The 22,791-nt window shown below is 30.9% G+C and overlaps 3 protein-coding genes across 11 annotated transcripts; 1 reads left to right on the plus strand and 2 right to left on the minus strand.

Annotated features, from left to right (window-relative positions):
• Nucleotides 1–1,083: 1,083 nt before the first annotated feature.
• Nucleotides 1,084–8,470, minus strand: LOC130946537 (pentatricopeptide repeat-containing protein At3g53360, mitochondrial). Of its 9 annotated transcripts, none has more exons than XM_057875309.1 (4): nucleotides 4,222–4,447; nucleotides 2,527–3,428; nucleotides 1,994–2,285; nucleotides 1,084–1,642 (listed from the first exon to the last, which is right to left on the minus strand). In XM_057875309.1, the coding sequence occupies exons 2-4, from the start codon at nucleotides 3,365–3,367 to the stop codon at nucleotides 1,216–1,218; spliced, it is 1,560 nt and encodes a 519-aa protein (XP_057731292.1). In that variant the 5' UTR covers nucleotides 3,368–3,428; nucleotides 4,222–4,447; the 3' UTR covers nucleotides 1,084–1,215. The 9 variants fall into 9 exon arrangements, 7 of the variants coding, with proteins under 7 accessions (XP_057731292.1, XP_057731293.1, XP_057731294.1 ...); XM_057875310.1 differs by having other exon boundaries at nucleotides 2,527–3,417; nucleotides 4,222–4,328; XM_057875311.1 differs by lacking the exon at nucleotides 4,222–4,447 and having other exon boundaries at nucleotides 2,527–2,744; nucleotides 2,991–3,870.
• Nucleotides 8,471–10,006: 1,536 nt separating this feature from the next.
• LOC130946905 (E3 ubiquitin-protein ligase RGLG2-like) lies at nucleotides 10,007–15,035 on the minus strand. Its single transcript, XM_057875800.1, has 12 exons — nucleotides 14,785–15,035; nucleotides 13,799–14,065; nucleotides 13,020–13,104; nucleotides 12,790–12,930; nucleotides 12,584–12,697; nucleotides 12,404–12,501; nucleotides 12,104–12,183; nucleotides 11,928–12,033; nucleotides 11,687–11,814; nucleotides 11,272–11,461; nucleotides 11,103–11,159; nucleotides 10,007–10,233 (listed from the first exon to the last, which is right to left on the minus strand). The coding sequence occupies exons 2-12, from the start codon at nucleotides 14,051–14,053 to the stop codon at nucleotides 10,153–10,155; spliced, it is 1,335 nt and encodes a 444-aa protein (XP_057731783.1). The 5' UTR covers nucleotides 14,054–14,065; nucleotides 14,785–15,035; the 3' UTR covers nucleotides 10,007–10,152.
• Nucleotides 15,036–17,856: 2,821 nt separating this feature from the next.
• LOC130946220 (putative ubiquitin-conjugating enzyme E2 38) lies at nucleotides 17,857–18,753 on the plus strand. The gene is made up of 2 exons (XM_057874891.1): nucleotides 17,857–18,047; nucleotides 18,144–18,753. Exons 1-2 carry the CDS (start codon nucleotides 17,857–17,859, stop codon nucleotides 18,751–18,753), a joined length of 801 nt encoding a protein of 266 aa, XP_057730874.1.
• The last annotated feature ends 4,038 nt before the right edge of the window (nucleotides 18,754–22,791 follow it).

Genomic DNA, 22,791 nt, shown 5'->3' on the forward strand with positions numbered 1-22,791 from the left:
CCTTTTGGCATCATTGTAAAATTATGGAATTTAAAAAATCAAATATACTGAAGATTTGATTTGTATATATAGCAATCTAATGTTTCGAAAGGTTACCTTTAGAATAATTATTAGGATTTAATTTTATTCTGTTTTATCTTTATCATTAGGTTTAGATAGTATCTTTAGATTGATCTTCTATTATTTTATTTTAGTTTGTTACATATTTGAATTTGTATTTAAATTTTAAGAAACCAAAACTTTTAAAAGAGCTAATGTAATCTTGATTATTAAAAATTAACAAAAATCAATCAATTTCTAATTATATAAATCTTCATAGATTTAGCTAAATAATGCTCTAAAGATATTATACAACAAAATATTGCATTGACCAATAAAATAAGGCGTGGTTAAAGCAATAAAATTTGGAATTTTGGATTCCATAATGAACCATAAATTCTTAATGCAGTTTGATCACTTTCTACTAAAAGAAATGTTATTTCCTTCTATTATAAGTTCGACACCTTTCAAAAATAAAGTCTCTAAAATATTAAGCTAATTTTTGGGATAAGTTAGCCTTATATTTAATTTCTAAAAATAAAGAAAAATAAGTTTATATTTAATTTATCTCTCTCAAATATAAATTTTAGTTATTATTTTGGAATATACTAAAAAGCTTGTTGGAATTGAAACGAATTTGTCTCTCAATCAATTAACTGAATAGATCACACGTTTAAACTTTAATTCAAAATCAATTAACTGAATAAATCACACGTTCAAACTTTAATTCAAATCCTAATGTCTTACTATTATCAATGATCATTGATATGTATTTACAAATTGCATGCAATCATGAAAATTCTTTATTATTATTAAATGAACGTTTGAAATTGAAGAGACTCTATTCTTTTATTATTTTTTTGGTTTTGTCTCTTTTTTTTTTCTTTCTTTTCTATTTAGTCACCAAAAAAATAAACGTTTGAAATTTTGACTTACACCAATTAGATTTCATATCACATCTCATACCAGAGGAGTCAAATTTGATCTAACCCAAAAATAAAAAGTTGTAATAACATTGTTCATAATTAAATTGTTAACGCTCAAATAAATGGTTGGAAACAATTTTATTATCTATAATCTATAACATAATAATAATAAGCATTATCATTAGACATTTTGTATATGAGAAAACTCCTAGGTAATTAGTACTCCTAAATTGTATATTAAATGAATCAACTAACCATTATGTGTGAACCTAATCCATTGAGAAATGCTTGGAATTCCAGCATTAACAACAGTGAGCAAGTAGTAACCAGAAGGTGCAACAAAAGATGATGGTGGTGCTTCCAAAATTGCATTCACTGAACCATTTTTGCTCACATCCATTCTATTGCACCTAAGCTTAAGCATCCTTTGATTCATGCCAAATGCATGTGTAGTAAATGGTGGTGCATATGCACTGAACGTTACAGTATTATTACTAATTTGCCCCTTCTTAACCACCATAAACTTCACTCTAAACTCTTTACCGTACCCAATTTGATTACCATATTCTATGGTTAAGTTCATAGGCCTCTTGTTATGGTACCTCTTGTCCATGTAGTGTGGAACAAATGCTTGGAGTCTCAATTCTGTTGGGTATGCCACATTGCGAAATATGTACCTGTTATGAATAATAATCAACTGAATAATCATAGGAATTATACTCTAGCGTCGTTAATAGTTTGGTGTATAAACATCCCGCGTTAACGCAGAATCTGGGGAGGAGCTGCACCCAAAGGGTGCAATGTAGGCAACCTAAACTTAATAATTATATCGGTGGCTTATTCCACATCTGAACCCGTGACCTTCAGGTCACACGGAGACAACTCAATCGTTGCTCCAAGGCTTCCCTTCACCGTTCTTTAATAATAATAGTGAAAATGATAATAAAAGACACATTTTTGTATTAAAATTTTCGCTTCTTAATGGTTGAGATTTCATTGTAAGTTTTATAAATTTTAAAAAGTAATACCTTGGATGAGGGTTGCCACCACCAACCAAGACCCTTCCATCAGGAAGAAGGGTTGCTGATGAATGGTGCATTCTGGCAATGCTTGTGGACTTAAGCACCTTGAACCTCTTCCCAAATATCTTTTTGGGGTTATACAGGTATGGTTCAAGAGAAGCATTTCTTGCATTGTCAAACCCTGCACAACCATGTTTTGCTCCATTGATGATCAAAATTTGGCCAGTTGGGAGAATCAGCATGTCATGGAGGAGGCGCGGTTGCGGCATGTACTCCATGTTCCATTTGTGATGGTTACCTGCAGTGACAGATCCAGAAAATTTCCAAACACAAGTTTTTAAGTAATTTTTATCTTGACTCAAGTCAAATTAATAGAATCATGGGGAAATAGATATATGCTACTACTCATACAATCCACTAAAAGATAATTCTGAAAATTTCTAAATTAACAAATTAAATGATAAACCATAAAAATGTCACACACCACATCTTAACCCATATCAGACCAAATTATTTACACTTGAAATTCTAACTCTTACCTGTAATTACCATTCTCCCACATGATCTTAAGCCTTCTAGGAACATGCCTTTGTTAGCAGCCCTGAATGCCCCAGTAGTAGAACCACCACATACCATAACTTCCACCTTTTGGAACTTGTCCTTATGATGTAAAGGTAGCATCACAGATGAGCCTGAACTTGGATAGTTTCTTGATCCATGTCCGGGGATCCGAGGGAATGTCTTGATCACCCGGTTCCTTCTCGCATTGAGCAGGATTGAATCATGGTTTGCGAAAATGAACAAGTTCCCATCAGATGATAAATGAAGAAAAGGATAGAGATTGTTCCCTCCTGAATTTTTGTCATTGGTTTGGTGCAAGAATGGAAGAGCAAAAGATTTTTCTTCATGATTAATTTTTGGTACATATTCATATGTGAATACGTTTCTTCCACCAACAACAACAACTCTGTCATGTTCTGCGAGTATTTGACTAGAAGCATACCGCCGTTCATCAAAAAGGGTCTTCTTTGATTGAATCCAACCACATGTAAGATTCTTTCCACCACCACCACCACAGGGTCTACAGAATCTTATGCTTTTAGCTCGATTGCCATATCCACCAGTTTGCAATAGTGTTCCATTGCTAAGAAATGAACCAGAGGAACACCATGTATCAGTGTCAAGCCTCAAAGGCCTAACTTTGTTAGCAGCAATGTCATACTCTACTGAGTGTGCATAGCATGTAGGATCCACAAGATCATTGTGACTTGTGGTGCACCGTGTTCCATTGTAGCGTTTTCTTAATTTGTAACCTGATTGGCCAGCTCCGGTTTGGTCAAACATTATAACCGTGTTCCGATTGGTCAAAGCCATGTGCATGCTGACCACGCCAGAATTGTGAAGTAGAAGTTGCCATTGCCCTTTGGTGCCTATAGAGGAACTAGATTTTACATTGGCACCATTAATCAACACAGCACAAAAGATGATCAAGATTAAGATTGTGATAATCATGGATTTGGTGCAAGAAATTATTATGACCATTGTTTCATACACCATGTGATGATGATGCCTAGAGGGTTATGGTAATTATAAGATTTAGCAATATAAGGGTAATGTTTCATGACATTGTTTTGGTTGGGGGCGAGTAACTAGAACTAGAAGTCATGCTCTTGTAAAGAAGAAATTAATTTGACAAAATCTTAACCTAATTATCATATAGTGTGTGATGATTGATTAGGATTTAATTTAATAAGAGTGGTGGTGTCTTGAAGGAAGTAAATAGCAGTTGAGTGTTTGGTGAGAATCCAATTGATTAACATAATCTTATACTCCCTCATTCATTAAATATGATACCTTATTTTTTGTTCCACAATGTCATTTTTTATTTAAAATTTATCATTATATTGTCAATTATATCCTTATATACAAATGCATTCTTAACTTTTACTACAGTAAGAAATATTTACTCCATAAAGTAATAAGTAATATTGACCATTTAATATAAAGAAGAGAGATAGAAGAAAAAAGAGAATAATAGAAGAGATAATTTTTCCTATACAAAAGAAATAAGAATATCTCCAACAAAAATTTTAATAACTTACATTGATTAACATATAACTCATTGTCATATATTATATGCAACAATCTATTTAGCCCAAAGTGATATATGGCATTAAACAAGATATAACTTAGAGGCATACTGCATATCATCAATCCCAATAACTGATGCATACCTTGTTTAAGTGGAGCTTAACTCACCCTATCTGTCACATATCAGCAGCATAGTTTCAACAAACCAATATGGGATTGGTCAATATTGTAAGTCCCTTGGTCCCTTAATCTGTAGTCCCGGTTTGGGATAGGTTAGTTGGGTTCTTAGTATAAGGACTTGGATGCAGGTTGTTCAATCGGGAACCAAAAAAAGCATAGCTTCGATGAAACCTTCCAACTAACTTCCTCACTAAATGTCAATGTCTAACCATTTGCAACTATCATAACCATCATCCAACATCTGCAACCATAACTCTTCAAGCATTGTGTATATTTTTTCCCTTTGAGGATGTGATGTATCATCTGAGAAGAACACATGGATCTTATCCTTGACTTCTATCCAACTCTGACCAGGAACCTTTGGTACACCTGTTTGTTTCATCAAGCTCCTTAGTTTGGCAACATCTTCCCAGTTTCCGGCAGAAGCATGAATATTGCAAAGTAACACCATTGCAGCAGAGCTGGAAGGATCAAGCTTTAGTATATTTTCTGCAGCTCGCTTCGCAATGTCAACATTACCATGAGTTTTGCAAGCAGATAGGAGAGTTTTCCACGTAGTAATATCGGGGTCAAATCCTGTTTTCATGATAAAAGTCTCTGCTTCATTCAAGCATCCAGCTCGAGCAAGCAAATCAACCATGCATGAGAAGTGCTCTCTTCTTGGTGGAATACCTAGTTCGACTTGCATGGTTTTATATAGGTGCCATCCTTCCTCCACCAATCCAATGTGACTGCATGCGCTGAGAACCCCAAGATATGTGACCTCATTAGGGTGAATACCAAACTTTCTCATTCTTCTGAAGAGATTAAGTGCTTCATGTGCAAGCCCAAATTGTGCATAACCAACAATCAAACTACTCCATGAGATAACATTTTGGTTGAGAGTTGAATCAAAAACATTTTGAGCAGATTTAAGTGATCCACACTTTGCATACATGTCAATCAATCCATTGCAGACAGAAACATCTAGCACAAGTCCACTTTTAACACTAAGGCAATGGACTTGATTCCCGGCTTCCAATGAAGCTAATTCTGCGCAAGTTCCTAATAAGTTCATTATGGTGATATTGTCAGGTCTATTTGCAGAAGAAATCATTAGTTTAAACAATCTGAAAGACTCTCCTGCTTGTTTATGCTGCAAGCAAGCTGAAAGAATTGCATTCCACGAGACTAAATTGGCATTCTCGCTTATATCTTCAAAAACATTAAATGCATCTTGTAGATTTGAACACTTCGTGTACATGGTTAGTAAAGAGTTGCAAACAGGTGCATGCTTATCGAATCCTAGTTTGATACCGTAGGAATGAATTTGCTTGCCTTGGTTGAGTGCCATCGAGCTCCCACAAGCAGAAAGTAAGGAGAGGCATGTAATGCTATCTGGGACCAATCCCGAATCCATCATCTGACAGAAAAAATATATGGATTCATTAGCATCACCACTGTCAGCAAATGCTGCAATAATTGCATTCCATGACACTAAATCAGGGCTTTCAATATGATAAAATGCAAGTTTTGCTGAAGGTAAGAATCCAAGTTTTGCATACATATCTGAGAGCGAACATCCAGCAAAAGTATTCCTCCCTAAACCAAATTTAGTACATACTCCATGTATTTGCCTTCCGAATTCTGGCTCTAGCAGGCTGCTGCAAGCACTGAAAACACTACCAAATATAAATTCATTTGGCTGATAGGAACCCTGCCTGAGCATGTCTCTGAAAAGATATAAAGCATCTATCTCATTACCAAATTGGGTAAACCCTGTAATCATGGAACCCCAAGAAATCAAATCCTTTGTAGAGATTGTAGTAAACACATCTGAGGCGTGATCAATTTGTCCAAATTTTGTATACATTGCAATAAGAGCATTTTGTGCAATCAGATGATAACCAAATCCTAATTTGATTACATGGCCATGCAGCTGCCAACCTAAAGTTATATCACCTGCAATAGAGCAAGCCTTGAGTATGCTTCCAAAGGTTAACTGGTCTGGTAAATGTCCCGATCGCAGCATTTGCAAATACATGATGATGGCATCATTCTCTTTACTGTTTTGAGAGTATCCAGAGATCATTAATGTCCATGAGACCACATTTCTCAGCTGCATTGCTTCAAAAACTTTTCTAGCATCCTTCAAAGAACCACATTTTCCATACATATTAAGAATATGATTATGCAGAACAATGTCTGGTCGATGGTTGGAATTTAAAATGTGATCATGAACTTTCCTACCATATTCAAGAGATCTAGAGTTAGTACAAGCCAGTATTAAATTCGTATATGTGCTTGGTTCCAGCTGGATACTTGAGTTCTTTATATAGAAATCGAATGCATGGAGTGCTTCTTCGTAATGGTGCTGCTTGCACATCAAATCGATGTAACTGCTGCTTGGTGTTGGTTGTATCATAGGTTTTACGCATTTAGATAAATATCGAACTTGTCCTTGAGTAATCATTGACATGGAATAATTAAAAAGCAAGAGTACTAAAACTCTTGGCTAGAGCTTCCATCTTGACCTGCCTCCTCTATCTAGATGAATTCAACAGGAAGAAGCCATTAGGTTTTGATGTTTCATTGCTCACAACGATAGCAAAAAGATTAAGAAATAAAAAGGTGCCTACAAATCCAGTAACAAAAAGTTGAGCAATGCTGAAATAAAAAATGTTACCTATGATGCCAATGAGACTGACAAAATGAGATGCAATCGAATCCAACATTGAAAACCAAGTGAACAGCTTCTTTCTGCAAGAACCATACACAAGAATCAAATTTTTGCGCTCAATGGCAATGTTAAATGAAACTGGCCAGTTTAGAATTAACCAGCGACTATATATATCCTAAAATTTGGGCAGTTAACAAAATTATAGTATTTCCTTCTCAAATGGAAATGCATGAAGATGTATATTAGCACTCTGCTAATTGAAACGAAAACATCTTTCATCTTTGTAGCAGCTCTTAGTGGAAAGATATCTAATTATCGAGTAAATGCTCAAGTAGTCCCTAAAATCTCACAATTGAATCAAGTTGTTCCCCGAAAAATATATTGCATCAAATTGGTGCCCAAAATTTTCACCATGATCACGTTAGTCCCTAAGAGCACTCCAACATGGACGGTTATGTGCTCACGTGGGACTCCAATGGCTAGCTGACGCGGAGGATGACATCAAATGATTTTGTTTGGCTCAAATTGGTCCCCGGCCTAAATCATGAAGTATAACCTCACTCCCAAAAATTAATCTCATCCTAGACCTCTTCTCCCTTCTTCTCCTCTCCAGTGTTAAATGAAAGTATCTCTACCGCAACTAACATAAAACTCAGCATTGAAATCAGATCTTTGTACTCAAATCATTCTAACTCATCAAGATTTAGACACCCACAAATTATATGCTATATCATTCACAAATTATGTACTTTAACATTCACACCACAAGAATAAAAACGAACTAGTAGCAAACCCATACTAACACTAAGATGGCAAAAGAGTTATTGAAATATCAAACTAGAAGTAGTTAAAAAGTTCCAATTTCTGTCAAGCAAAGTAACAAACACATAGAGTGCTATATTACTATATATTTGTGAACGAATTTCACGCTGCCATTGATACTTCCTATGTCATCATTCCTGCAATTTTATGACTGGAAAATGAAGATTATTGACAAGCAAACCAAAGAAGGAGGCACTGACCCGTGGTGCTGAAGCAGGGAGCTAAGTTCAGCATTTACTCTCTAATTATCTAAGTTTCAAAAGCTTGAAGCTTTGCTTACTGCTATAAGTGTGGGTTTAATCTCTCAGCTTCATAGTTCACACTATCAAGGGTGTTAAAAGTAGAGTTTGCAACTAAAAGCTAAATCTATAAGCAAAACGTAAAAGCTCAAACTTTACATCTTAATGAGTAAAATCCCAACTCATTATACAAAAATCCAACTAAAAATGAAGTTCTGAATTAACAAATTTCACAACTTCTCGCAAAGTCAGAAGTAATACCAGTAATTAGTAACCCGTAAACCCTAACACAAAATATTCATTATAGTGAAATTGAAGATGCCAAATGAAATTGAAAACGCACGGAAAAAAACAAACTTGTTAGTAAAGGAGTAAAAGTATGCACCTTGAGGAAGCAATGAGGGAAAAGAGAGGGTTGACCACCGCCAGAGGCGGTTCCGATCAAGTTTCTGGTCAACGGAGATACGATTAGTTAAATTGACAAAAACTAGAATACCGATATATTCAATTATTTATTAATTAGGTAAAATAAATAATATGAAAAATAAAAATTGATAAATTGTTTAGGCATGAAATTACATAGTGATACATTAGGAAAAATATTTACTTTTTATAGTTGTAGTGCAAATAATAATTAAAAAATGTAATTTGATCATTATATAAATTATTTTATGCTATTTAGTGTATTAAAATAAACTTATAAAAAACTTATTTTAATTTTAGATTAATGCTTAAAAATATTGAGTCAACTTCGATGATTTAGAAAGATGTGATTGATATAATAAAAAATTAAGTCTATTTTTTTTTACTAACATCTAAATCCAAGAACATAATTTTACCATCTTAATTTATTTTATATTTTATTTTTATTACACATATTAATTAATAACAAAATAAATTAATAAGCATATTAATACCTATTAATTCACTATCATTAATAATAGATTTGGATTCTCTAAATTTTAAATTTTACTTTAGATGATAAAGTATGATTTATTATCATTTATTTTATAAGTAGGACTAAGAAAAAATATGAGAGAAAAAATATTCAATGGTAAGAGATTTTACTTTATTCTCTAAAATGAAAATCTAAAATTTAAAAGATCCAAATTCATTGATAATAATATGGTAGTTTTAGAAAATAGGAACAGAAAAAATGACATTTAGGATTTTGGAAATATTGACTTTTTTTGAAGTATTTGTGAAAAGCTAAGCTATTCACATTTTGATCATGGTATAAGGGCAAAGCAAAATTACCCTCTAAGCCATGTTATACATTATATCATATTATGAGTTTAATTTTGATTTATTGATAATATAAAATATTTATATAATATGTAATCATATTTATTTTTTTACATAACTATTTACGTGGTCAATAAAAATAATTATTTTTAATAATGTGACATTATATAATTAAATACATGTGTAAAACTATTTTACATTATCAATATATTAAATATAATTTAGTCTATTAAGTCCATTAGGAGAGACATTTGCTTTTCTTAAAAGTGTATTATTGAGTCAATGAAAAGTTAGTTGTGGATAAGATAATAAGTTGCTTTAAGCTCTCACTTGCATATTAGGCTTGTTCATCAATAAATATATAAAGCACTCCTAAATAAATGTACAAAAATACAAAAACAACCTTGTCCAACTCATCATGTTTCATGTCATATCCCATCACTAAATTAGTGTCACCATTATTCACTAGTGAAATTTAAGGAATTTTGGTATCCAAATAATTCACACAACTATGTTGTTCCACCGACAATGTTAGATGGTTTGGAAAAATATATATTTTATAGTGATTCTAATTAATATAAAATTTAAATTATATTTAAAAAATATAACTAAAATTAAAATCACTTTTTTATTTAATATTATTTTTAAAAATTAAAAAATAAAAATACAATTAAATTAAAAAATTATTAAATAATTAAATCCCTACCTAATGAGGGGCAAGGAGCATTATGTTGATGAACCACCACATGTAAATGAAATATAAAAATAAGCCAAAAGCATAGATTTGTTGAACCAATAAATACCAAAATATTTACAAATAAGGACCTGAATAAGCAATATTTTGTTGCCCATCCTACTTACACACCTCACCAAGAAAGTTGCACACAATCCTTTCTTTTTTTTCTTAAAAAAAATTGAGATATATAACATTAATAAAGTTTAATTCTTGTGTCAATAGTACTCCTGCATATGGGGCATAATTCAAGCTCTTGTCCACATTCACAGCATGTCTGCAATGCAAATTACCAAAAATAATTCAAAATAATAATAATAATAATAATAATAATAATAATAATAATAATAATAATAAAAGAATTATAGCAGGCTCATTCAATCATGTATAACAAGCTCTAAAAATATTCACAAGCAATTATTAATTAATTTCAGTTATAGCATTAGGAGGTTATACATAAAATAAGAAAAATGAGTGATTGTGCATGATCATGATAATTGTCTTAGAAAAGAAATACAAAGACACTGATTGAAGATAGAAAACACAATTGGGATAGAAGATTCAATTTTCTTGTCTTTGTATTTCTCTCAGAGACAAAACAACTATGCTCCGTGTATACAAAAAATTAGCCATTTGTTGAAAATACATGTTAAAATACAAAAATACATATTGAAAGTGTGTAAAACAACATATGTAGTTATGTACAAATATATAGTGGCTGATTTTTAGTGCACACGTAACATTTTTGTATACCAAAAGTCCAAAACATGCAAAATGCATCTATCATGTTTAGACTAAGAATTTGTGACGGAAAAGTGGAAACCGTGAAGACAGAATACAACAACAAAGCTTTATCCCTCTAGGTGGAATCGGCTGTGAAGACAGAACACTAAGACAAAAATTTACCTTTATGGTCGCAATCAAACGAGATACAAAATAATTTTCTTTCATAATTTTGTCTCCACAAGCTCGGTTTTGTCCCTACACTATCCAAACACTCCCGGAAAGACCAAAGACGAAAACAAAGATGATATCTTTATTTTCTATCTCGGGACACTTATCAAACAGTCTAATGATACGCCACGAGCATGAAAGTTTTTCTCGTGTCATGCATGTGAGAAAGCATTGAATCGAGTGGATTCTTACCTGATGCCCACAACCAAATGCCATGTTCTTGGGATCAGTAAGACAAATAGGACAAAGCTGCAAGAATCACATTATAATGAAGGTTCAGAGTAACGGTAATTCACAAGGAAAGTTGAAAGTAAGATACAAAAGCATGAGAGTAAAAAAGTGTGTTCAACTGTCCAAGTACCTGGTTATCAGATGCAGAAGTCGCAGGAGGATGTGCGGGAAAAACATCATCGTGTCTTTGACTGTGAGATGGCGCAGTGGGGCGGAAACTGTTTTGTCGCGAAGCTTTCGGAGAGTTATAAGATGGCGTATTGGAACCATATAGCGGCGGTGGTAGAGCAATCCTGTCTATATCTTTCCCTCTGCGAGCACTGCTCAAGAAATAATACGATGTAAATGACTTCGTTATGCGAAGCTTGCAAAGACTACTACTCCCTCCGTTTCGAAATATACATCACTTTCACTTTTGGTAAATTGGAAATTCAATGTATTCGGATACAATTTACACCGGATACATTAGTTTTCCATTATACCAAACAAATGAAAGTGACATTTATTTTGAAAATTAAGTAAAAAAAAAGGGTTAACTTCATTACCCCAATATGTTAAGTTCTAGTGTTGCCTTGTACTGAGAGGGTATTTCCATCAAAGCAGCAAGTGCAAACTCTGCTTCCTTACGTGATCGATCCATGTTCTTTGACATTATTTCCGTGAAATTCACAAACTATGGAAGGAATAATTTTACAAAAAAGAAGGGGTGAAAATGAAGCTTAACATTAATAGAAATATAAATGAATTGTGAACCACGAAACTGATACCTTCGCAGGCGATACATACCTGGAAATTATCAAATGCTCGGGCAGGGATGTTATCATCAAATTCTCTCATCATGTCCCACGGCCCGTCGCCAACTCCAACAAGAATGATTGATAAGGGATATTCGCTGTCAACAAGCACGTTTTAGAAATATGATAACCAAAACAATGAATAAAGCGAAACAGTTATATAAGTACCTTGCTTTCACGATAGCTTCTACCGTGTTCTTTTCTTGCGCACTCAATTGACCACGCTCCGTATCAACACTTCTTGTTACCTGCAACAAGTAACAATCCTCAATATTTCAATATGAAAACTCTAATGTTATTTATCAGCAGCCACATTTAAGAAGTGAGACTGAGAACTAAAACCTTATGCATTAAGAGGGAATACGTAAAAAATGATTTAACAGAAAACCTTAGATTAAGGATTTCGGTGTATGCTATTCGCGTAAATCACTTTTATTATTTTCAAATTCAATTTGAAAAAGATTTTACCTGTCCATCAGCTATGATCAATAAGACATGGTACTGGCCTCCACTTTGCTCAACAATGGAGATTGCCATCTCAATAATTGGGGCAAATGATGTCGGTCCTGTCGCAAGTTGGAAGGCAAAAACGGCATAAAAAAGAGGCAAACTAAGAATGCTAAAAAAATGAAATGAAGCTTAATTGACCTGCAAGCCTTAATTGAGGGACTAATTCCCGATATCGTGACAACACTTCTTCAAATCCGTGACAAAATCTATCATCCGGGTAGAAACTAAAAACTTCTTGGTCATGTGTCGATGCTGCCAATATGTAAACGTGCAGACATAATGTAACTCACAAGAACATTAACTATCGGATTTTAAAGAGATCATAACAGTGTTTCTCGAATTACCATCACCGAACCCAAAACAAGGAATCAGGTTATCCTCATCGAAGGAAGACAATGTTTTCCCAATGATAGATATAGCTTGTTCGTATGGATTTTGCTCGTGACCAATGTGATGCAAGCATCTCCTTTGAAATGATCTTCCACCTGGTCAAAACGACAAGCTATGCACGTTGAAGCAAAACAAGCAGGAGAAAATAGAAAATAGAAAAGAGAGAAGTCGACCGAATCAAAACCTGTCCACTCGTTGCTCTTTGTAAAATCAATACCAACAATGAGGTTGGAAGATTCTAGGCCAGCACCTGCCAGAGCATCGGTTACCTTCGAATATGAAAATTTGATTCAAAATGTCAGAAAAAGAAAACAAATTAATTTAGAATAACTAAGGCTAAAATAAAAAACAAAAACATCTTTACATCCTCCAACACAATGCCAAAACGAAACGAATAGCTATGTACAAAAAGATGGCCAATGTGCAACAAGATGTATGTACAAAACTTGCACCCAATAGACGAGAGATGATTTCTTGTACCAAATCCGGCGCCACCTTTATAATAACAATTTCAAGTAACAACTAAAAGCAACAGTCACAAGACCGGAAAAAAGGAGTTCCCCTCAAACTTTAGAAAATTCTAAGCAATTTGATAGCAATGGCAATAATGTTCCGAAATAATTCATGACCTGAAGAGCTGAACACCTAAACAGATTCTTGTTTCTCAAACTTTGACATAAAAGTGCATGAGTTCCAACATGACCAATTTCAAAGTTACCAAACTCGAGAGTACACCTGTATTCGTGAAGTATAGTTTAATTGAATTGTAAACTAAACTTGTAAATAAAATTAACTCGAGTGTTTGATAACCTTGACCAGTTTCATTTTTCGGCACAACGCCGAAAAATCTTTCTAGAGATGCCAATTATCATGCAATTCGCAAACAAGAACCGAGTTATTCTGCAACGACAACCCTGAAAATCGTTCCAGAGATACCAGCAGAGACTAGGGAGATAAAATTACCTGCTCCAAGCTATGATAATTGTCATCTATCCTCGAATACTTCCTATCCAACCTCTTCTTCTGCTCCGCGGGACGGCCACTCCCGCTGCCACCATAGCTTTGAGATGTATTGCCATGATATTGATAACCCTGAGGCTCATGATACTGAGGGTTTTGTGCATAAGAAGGTGTTTGATATTGAGGGTACCATGAATTTGAATTCGACCTCGTGGTTGAACGCCTAGAACTACTTCTTTTAGAACTTGATCCACCCATAGATTCTTTATCCTGCAGATAAATTCAGAAGCCCCATGAAATGAAATCATTAAAAATCAAATCTTTTTAACTCTAAGAGCTGTGTCTTATCAAGCTCAAGAGATCAAAGACACATTTTTTTAGCTCTTAAGGAAAATCTAAGTAACTTTTTTTTCCCACATTATTATAAAAATTATGAAAATCACAATTCACATAAAGCAAAAGTCAAAACAACACCCCAATTTGCATTTTAATAATAAACTTGTTTTTCAATTTTCAAGCTAAATTGTTTATCTTGCAGAATATTCAGCAACACAATAAAAACAATCAAAGATCAAATCTTTAAGAACTGTACTGCACTTTTTCAAGCTCAATCTAAGTGAAATTAAAAAAATAACACTTTTTTTTTCTCTCCCTACCTTAAAAAATTCATGAAAATCACAATTCACATTATGCAAAAGTCAAGATACACCCCCAATTTGCATTATAATAATAAACTTGATTTTCAATTTTTTTTTAAATCATGAAAACTACACAAAAGAATCCCATGATTTCTATTTCAATCCCTTTTCACATTAGTTCCAAAACTCTTACATACCAAACCCCCTTTTTTTTTCCTTTTTGTGAAAAAAAAAAGATACTTTTGGAAACTTTGACATCAGAAACAGAAAAGCTGACAAATAAAGCAAGCAAAAAATGAGGAAAAAATGAAAATGCATAAGAAAAATAAAATAAAGAAAGAAAGATTATACCTTGAAGAGGTGGGTAAGAGAGAATGAAGTGAAAAAGCATAACACACTAACAAAGATCGAAGCTTTTGGTGTGTTTGAGTGTCTTCAGTGACACTGGATTTAGAGATAGAAGCAATGGATATGTTTATGCTTATGATATTGTTTTTATGTTACAAACAAAACAAAATGTTTGATTTTGATTGATTGGTAAGTGGTGGAGAGAGGTTGTTGCTTCCACGAAGTTTCTCTTAGCACTTCACTTTTCACTCACTCACTTTGTTAGGCAGACCAAAAAAAAAAAAAGAGATTAAAAAGGAAAACTGTTTATTGTTAAATCATCAATCTATGTTCTGAATAAGTGAAAAAAACAATCATAATCATATTAAAATGTTGCTTAATGCTTAGCACCCAGGTTTTGATTTGCGTTCTTATCAAGCGGTGTAGGGATTAGGCCCTTGGATTGGGATTAGGGGTGTTTGAGGTTTTATCTAATTATATTTTAGAAAAATATATCAGTATTAACAGTTGATCTTAATTATATATTATATATTTTTTATAATTAAAATTAATTATTAAAAATTACTAAAACAACAGTATATTTGACATTTTGAAAAAGAAAATATATATACCAAATTTCTCTTGTATTTCTATTATATATAGTAAGTATATAGTATAGATAAAGATGATAATATCTAAATTTAAATAGAAATTAATTTATGTTGGTTAATAATAAATTTATTCGTCTATTTAAATAAATATTATAAATTTAAATTATATTTTATATATATAATAACTCATTGAATTCACAGTAAATTAGTTTTTAATTTATTAAATTAGTAGATATTCAGAGAAAAAATTAAATTTAGAGTTGAACTTGATTTTCAAACAAATGATGATATGCCTTGTTCATGTGTTTTGATTTGGTTGAGGTGACCAAGTTTAACTACATAAATTGTAAACTCGTTTTATCTTTTTTATAATAAGTTTGGTTAAAAATTATTAATCATGTGTTTTCTTGTATTATTCATCAAAATATGGAAAAAAAAATTTCCTTTCGCTCTCTTTGTTCCTATTAGTGTTGCTGCTGTCGTATTCATTATTTTTTTTTTAATTGAAAATATATAGGAATTAGTTTCTAATGAGCCGCGCAACTTTTTTTTTTTTCGTCTAACACATTAATTAATTTTTTTAAAATTTTAAATTTTAAATTTATATATTTTATTATAAATTTTAACTATTTTTTATAATAAAATTATGTTTCAGCTTTTTAGATTTAGAATTTAAATTTAAAATTTATAATAGAAAATTTAAATTTAAAATTTAAAATTAAAAAAAATTAGTTAATGTGTTGGACGAAAAAAAAAAAAGTTGCGCTCTCCCTCTATCTTTCGTTATATTCAGTATAAGCGCTTATGAGGTTATTTGACTTATAACTTAATAATAATGATAATGATTACTCTAAAAACAACAATAATGGTAGGTACGGATTAGATAAACTATTATAAAATTGTGTTTTGAGATGATTAATTCTTTTGTTTTTTCACAAATTACTAAGATAAAACAAGGACTGAATTATGTTGATAATTGTATCAAATACATGTATATAGATATAAATAAAAAAATATTATTTAATTCAATTTCTCTTCTTTCTACTATATTTTCTAAACAAACAACATTTTTATTATTCGGAATAAAAAAAAGCCTTCTAAAGTTTATAATTATCTTTTATTTTTTTAACAAAGTAAATTATTTTAACAACAACAATAATAATGTTAGAAAATTAGTTAATGAATTATAATTTAAATAACATAATTTTTTTATATTCACTTAAAAAATCGTCAATTTTTAGTAAAAAAAATATATAATAAATGTTATGATATCTGTTAGATTGTGTATAATTTATTAAAAAATTAATATTTAATAAATTTTATTTTTATTTTAAATATTTTATCTTTATTTTTAAAATTTTCACTTTTTTTAATTTGTTTATGTAATGATTGATCATTTATTATAGATGGGTGTGGTTGGATTGGGATACCACGGGCGTTGTTTGTTTCACTTTTTGGTTTGTCACATATCAAATATGATTGATATGAGTGTATGTATGATAACGATATATGATACAATAATACGCCAATACGGTTCTTCTGTTTATGAATAAATCAAAAACTGAAAATAGTTTTAAAAAAAATGAAAATTTGAAAATAGCTGTCACAAATTCACAATACAATCATTAAGAACTGATATTCAATTTCAAACCTACTACTGGTAGTTAGTGAGCACTTCATTTTAACTTCAGTCTAAGATAAGATTAGATATCTATTTTCTTTCTATTTTGGTTTGGAAAAAAAAAAGAAAAACTTAAATTTGTTTTCAAATTATTAAAGTATATATCTACTTTCTTTTTATTTTGATTTTAGAAAAAAAAAACTTAAATTTGCTTCTAAATTATTAAAATATTTTGCACATGCCGAGTATAAAAGCAAAGAGAAAGTCTAAGGAGCCAGCATTTTTATCAAAATCTGATCAGTACTTAATTAACAAAAAAAAAAGGAATAATTTTTTACAGTTAGATAAAATCTCACACCATTAAAAACATTATTAATAATTAATTAATGATTACGTTACAAATCACAATATCTACTAACCCCTATCACTCCTCTAAATACAAATTGACGACACAATAAAAATAAAATTCATGAATATTTAAACGTGTAGCGTGGTATTCATTTAGTTTTAAATCAAATATAGTATCCAAATAGATTTAGATTAGAATCTAATAATCTGTTAAGATTCAAATTTAAACAACAATGTTATCTTTTTATTAATTATTTAAATTTAAACGCCTTCTTGATAATATAAATAATCTATCTAATCTTACTCGTATTTAGATTCAGGTTACTTTAATAAAAATCTGAAAATAATATTTAGCATGACTGTCTTTTTTTTTAAAGAGTTTCTTATTTTATTTTTTCTTTTTTTGATTGTTGTTTGATTTTCTTTTCGGTCACCAAAAAAATATTGAGATTCAGGTTTCAACTAGTATTTTATTCCATCATTACTCATATTTGAAGCAAACAATTTTCATCAATCATGGACGAAGAAAGCAAATTACCATTAGAGAAGCCAAAGGAAGAACAAACATTGCTAGTTGCACAAATTTATGGAGAGATTGAAGAATTACAAGATGAACTTGAGATGAATTTTTGGAAGATAAAGAATTTTGACAAGGTACAATCTTCTCCGACTGATCATCGATTCTCTAGTCACGACAACTTCGTTAAGTATCACATTAGTGAAAAAAATTCTGTAAATTTCATAATTAGGAGAGAATGGGAAGTATTAGATTTAAATCTAATAAACTCTTCAATTTATGTTAGGGTTTATGAGTCAAGACCTTATCTTATGAGAGCTATAATAAAAGGTCCTCCTAACACCATTTATTATAACGCATTATTTTGCTTCGACATATGTTTTACTTGTGATTACCCTAATCAACCTCCTAAACTTTTCTACCATTCTTATGACTATGATTTGAATCCAAATTTGAAAAAGAGTGGAAAAGTCAACCTACCACACTCTAAGAGAAAATGTTCTTCAAATCCATTTAGAATATTAGATATACTTGTCACTATTCAAGGATTTCTCAATGATGAGTTTTCAAGCAATAAAAAAAATGTTCTAATTATTAGAACATGGGAGGCCATGCTTGTGATGCTAGAGTCACCATTGGAGGGTTTTGAAATCTTGGTTAAGGGACATTTTAGAACTCAAGCCCATGCAATTCTTAGAAACTTTAAGAATTATATGGATTCTAAGGATGAAACTATGAAGAATCTATTCTGGAAGCTCATCAAGGCGTTTGAAGCTAATGGAAGTTATTGTAAGCATCATTGTAATCAAGTTGTTAATCATGATTATGAGGAAGCAAAGTGCAACAACATCACGAAGAAAAATGGATACTCCAAATTGCCATTGTGTATTATGTAAATAATAGAGATTTTGTTGCTTTATGTTATTGTTAATGTGCAAATTATAATTGAGATTAGTTAAGGTTACGAATTTTTTTAGTGAATGTTTTCGGATTTATAAATTTTGATAATAAAAAAGAAAAAAAATTCTTCTTTTTTTATATTATATTAAACTACTATTCGACCTTAGCTCATGACAACAATAAAAAGGTTTCATGTCCCACAAATTCAGCCCAATAGAATACATAAATTCAATTACAATTTTAAGTTTTATTATCTTATCTTTTCTTTATCTTATTTCTTAAACCAATGTTCTATATATATTTAGTTTTACTTTCATAATTTACAATTCAATTCAATCAACAATCAATAAAAGGCCACATTCTTTTCTTTTCTTATTCTTTCATATTATTTTTAAAGAAAGACCAAAGTATGAAGATAGGTTAATAAGAAAGAAAAAATATAGGTAGACAATGAAAATACTAAACAATGTAAACAAGAGATATATTAGATGTTCATTTCACTAGGTGTGTAGATGTTTATTCTAATATTAAAATTTAAGTAGATAATTTATATGTGTAGTGTATTTTTATTTTATTGGTAGTTATTCATATTGTTCAAAAAAATCATTGATTAACTAGTATAACTCAATGAAAAAATATATGTGTGAATTGCATAGTTTATAATAAACAAAAATATTATATAAATATGTGATTTAATGAAAATACTACTTTATATAGAACTATCAAAACCTTGGCATTTTATAGCTTTTCTCTAATATTAACGCAATATATATTTTCTCTTTTTATATATAAAAAAAACAGAAATATTCAATTCAATAACATTTTGTATCCATTTTTATCGACAATCACCTGATTTTAAAAATACAGCTTCTAATTATTCATCTTTCGGGCATTACCATCTTTTATATAAAGAATAATAATTTTTTATAAAAATATATAAGCTATTTAATTCTTAAAAATTACAAATATGTTTAGCTTAGTGTTTGAAATATATATCGAACGTTTGATTTGTTTGAATGTTAAAATTTTGTCTGTTTTTTTTTTAATTCTTATTTAGCAGAAATAACAAATTATAGTTTTTACATTTAATTATTAAATTTAGAAATAGTTGAAGAAATTGTTTTTCAATTAATTTTGTTATTCAATCTTATTTATAACAACAGATACTTGATCAAACTTTTTGTATTTGTATTTGTATTTTTTTCATGATCATGTTTTACAAACAACGCTTTTTTATACTATTATTTTTAGTAAGTTTTAATTTTTTTTTATCAATTTTTCATTTATTGTTTTTATAATATTGATGTTTTTGTTTATAACTTTTTCTTTGATGTTTTCTATTAGTAGTTATTGGACACTGGGATACTTTATTTTAACTTGACTCGCTATTAAGAATAAAATTAAATATCTATTTTTTTTATTTTGGTTTGAAAGAAAATTGTTTTCAAATTATTAAAGTATCCCCCGCATGCCAAGTAAAAGTGCAAACGGATGACGAGAAAAACAAAATTTATGAATATTCATGCGATGTGGTATTCATTTAATTTAACAATTGTGTTACGTAAGAAGGAATCTGTTAAAATCTGTCAATTTTTAATAGGCAAAACACTCATTCAATTTTTTTAATTCACTGTTATCCTATACACTAAAGTTGCTGAAACACCGTCGTAGTCGTCGTTTTTAAAGAAGCTGATCACTGTCGTCTATGTGCTTTTCTTGTCCAGTTCGTCGGTCTCGTCACCGCTTGAACGAATACAATCGTCGGCAACGTCACTTCTCATCGCTGCCGCCACAAACTCCGGCACAGGTCAACGTCGTCGTCACAAGTACAAGACGCCGCTAGTTTCCCATCCCCATACGAAGAAAGCTACGACTAACTTAGTCTCTCAAGTAGGTTATATAGAGAAATTGAAGCTCCATTTCAGATTGCGTGATCAAGAGTGTTGCTAGCGTAAAAAGTGCACTGCCCTAGTTGCTAAGGTCATGAAGATTGGCTTGGGGAAGAAGATTGAATAAGCAACACTTATTGATACTAATCTTAAACAAAAAAAATTAACTTTTGTTCCTGTACATATGTTTATTTTAATCAAACCTTGATGATCATCTTTGGAGGTTTGGGTGGTTTTAATTAGATAGTCATCATAATTCTAGTTGCCATTAAATTTTGAATTTTTAGCTAAATTTTAAATTTTTTTTTTTTTGCTGAATTTTCAACATTTTTTAGATTAAGTAATTTATACTCTTAAAATTTTATTAGATTCTTATTTTGAATCTCAAAGAACCTAATTTATTCATCAATAAACTTTCTAAGTATATATGAATGTGCACATTATTTTTTCAAGCTACTCAATTTCTCTGTAAATATATTAACATCAATGTAAGTTTTATTGTTTGTTATATCTATTTAGTTATAGTAATCCTATAACTATTAAAGACACATCTATTTGGACCTATATTTTTTTATCCTCCTCTTTCGAAATTTTCTTACTCTTGTAAAAATTCTCATAATCTGTCAAAAAAAATAATAAACATCAATCAAAAAACACAAAACTAAACCCAAACAATCCCTGAAACAAACACAATCATCTAAGTTTAGCGAATAAAGACAACAACCGAAACAGTTTCATTTTTACTATTAATATAGACACATTAAGTATACAAAATGGCACTATCAATAGTTTAATTTCTTAGGTTAACTGATTTTATATCTAACAATTACCATAAACTAATTTCAGCAGCACAAAGCAAAAATTAAGACAAAAAAATATGAGTTAATTTAAAACCATAAGCATAGTTTGAATGTAAAAGAAACATTCACCAAAACAAAAGTAAAACATAAATTAAAATACATAACAAGTAGAACAACTCTTTAGAAACTTGGTTTTATCTTGGTGCTTATGTCACAATGTAAAGGCATGATATAATTCTTATGCTCTACATATGTCCTCAACTAATGAAAAATTATGGTGCTCTCAACTTTTAACTTTTTAGATTTTTAAAAAGGAATATATATAATGACAACTAGACACCAACTAAAAACTAGCAAAAAAATATAAATATATAAGTAGCCAAAATATGAATATGTAAATCTTCATAATTTTATTTCATTGAAGCAATTAGAATAAATTTAATAAGTACATGAAATATGACAAAAAATAAAAAGCCACATAAATTCCAAACATAAAATACCTTTCTTCATAAAAAGACCTGCAATTTTATGAAAAAAATATATCAAAACATTAAAAAACCCCAAAACATCCAAAACACCTTTCTTCAAATATGAAAAATTTAATAAAAAATAAAAAAATAAAAAAACTGAAACAACACTGTAGAGACCCGTTAGTTACCGTGTTGGTGGGCATGCGTCGGGGAGAGAAGGTGATCTGTGAATCGCGAGGGAAAGGGCTAAGACGGTGGTGGTGGGGAAGAGGGGCTGCGGCGATAAATTGCAAATCGCGAGGAGAGGAGAGTTGCGGTGGTGGTGGCGGATCGTGTGGGAAAGGGCTGCGGCAGTAGTGGCAACGGCGCAAATTGCAACGAGAACGGCGATATGGTGGTGGCAGGCTGCAAATCGCAACGAGGAGGGCGCTGTGGTGATCGATGTCGCTGCGAATCGCGACAATAACGGCTCTGCGGCGGGCGACGGTCGGCGGTGTTGCAAATCACGAGGGAGATATTGCGGTGGTTGGCGGCGTTCCGGCGACGGTGTAAGTTCCAGGCCCAAAGATAGCTAGAGAAGAGTGAGAGAATTTGGGATTGCATGACTCCTCCATTCACGTTACAAATATTTACTAGATAAAAATCCTAATTTTCAAAATTCTAATTAATGGATATCAATACATTTTTAATTTTAATTAAAAATAATAATTAATGATTGTTGTCAATAGTTAGCAGATTAATAATTGGATACTTATACTTTTTTTATTAAAAAATAATAATTAATAATTATTGTCAATAGTTGACAGATTAATAGTTGGATATCTATATTTTTTTATTAAAAAATAATAATTAATGATTATTATCAATAGTTAGCA

Source organism: Arachis stenosperma, chromosome 8 (genome assembly GCF_014773155.1).
Source record: "Arachis stenosperma cultivar V10309 chromosome 8, arast.V10309.gnm1.PFL2, whole genome shotgun sequence".
NCBI lineage: Eukaryota > Viridiplantae > Streptophyta > Magnoliopsida > Fabales > Fabaceae > Arachis > Arachis stenosperma.

Bases quoted from the DNA above. Each gene is read 5' to 3' on its own strand.
- LOC130946220 (XM_057874891.1), top strand. From the start codon at position 17,857: ATGGACGAAGAAAGCAAATTACCATTAGAGAAGCCAAAGGAAGAACAA. The intron at 18,048-18,143 runs GTATCACATTAG...AATTTATGTTAG, and splicing joins AGTCACGACAACTTCGTTAA to GGTTTATGAGTCAAGACCTT.
- LOC130946905 (XM_057875800.1), bottom strand. From the start codon at position 14,053: ATGGGTGGATCAAGTTCTAAAAGAAGTAGTTCTAGGCGTTCAACCACG. The intron at 12,698-12,789 runs GTAATTCGAGAA...ACATATTGGCAG, and splicing joins TTGTTTTGGGTTCGGTGATG to CATCGACACATGACCAAGAA. The intron at 11,815-11,927 runs GTATGTATCGCC...TTCCTTCCATAG, and splicing joins GAGCATTTGATAATTTCCAG to TTTGTGAATTTCACGGAAAT.
- LOC130946537 (XM_057875306.1), bottom strand. From the start codon at position 6,716: ATGTCAATGATTACTCAAGGACAAGTTCGATATTTATCTAAATGCGTA.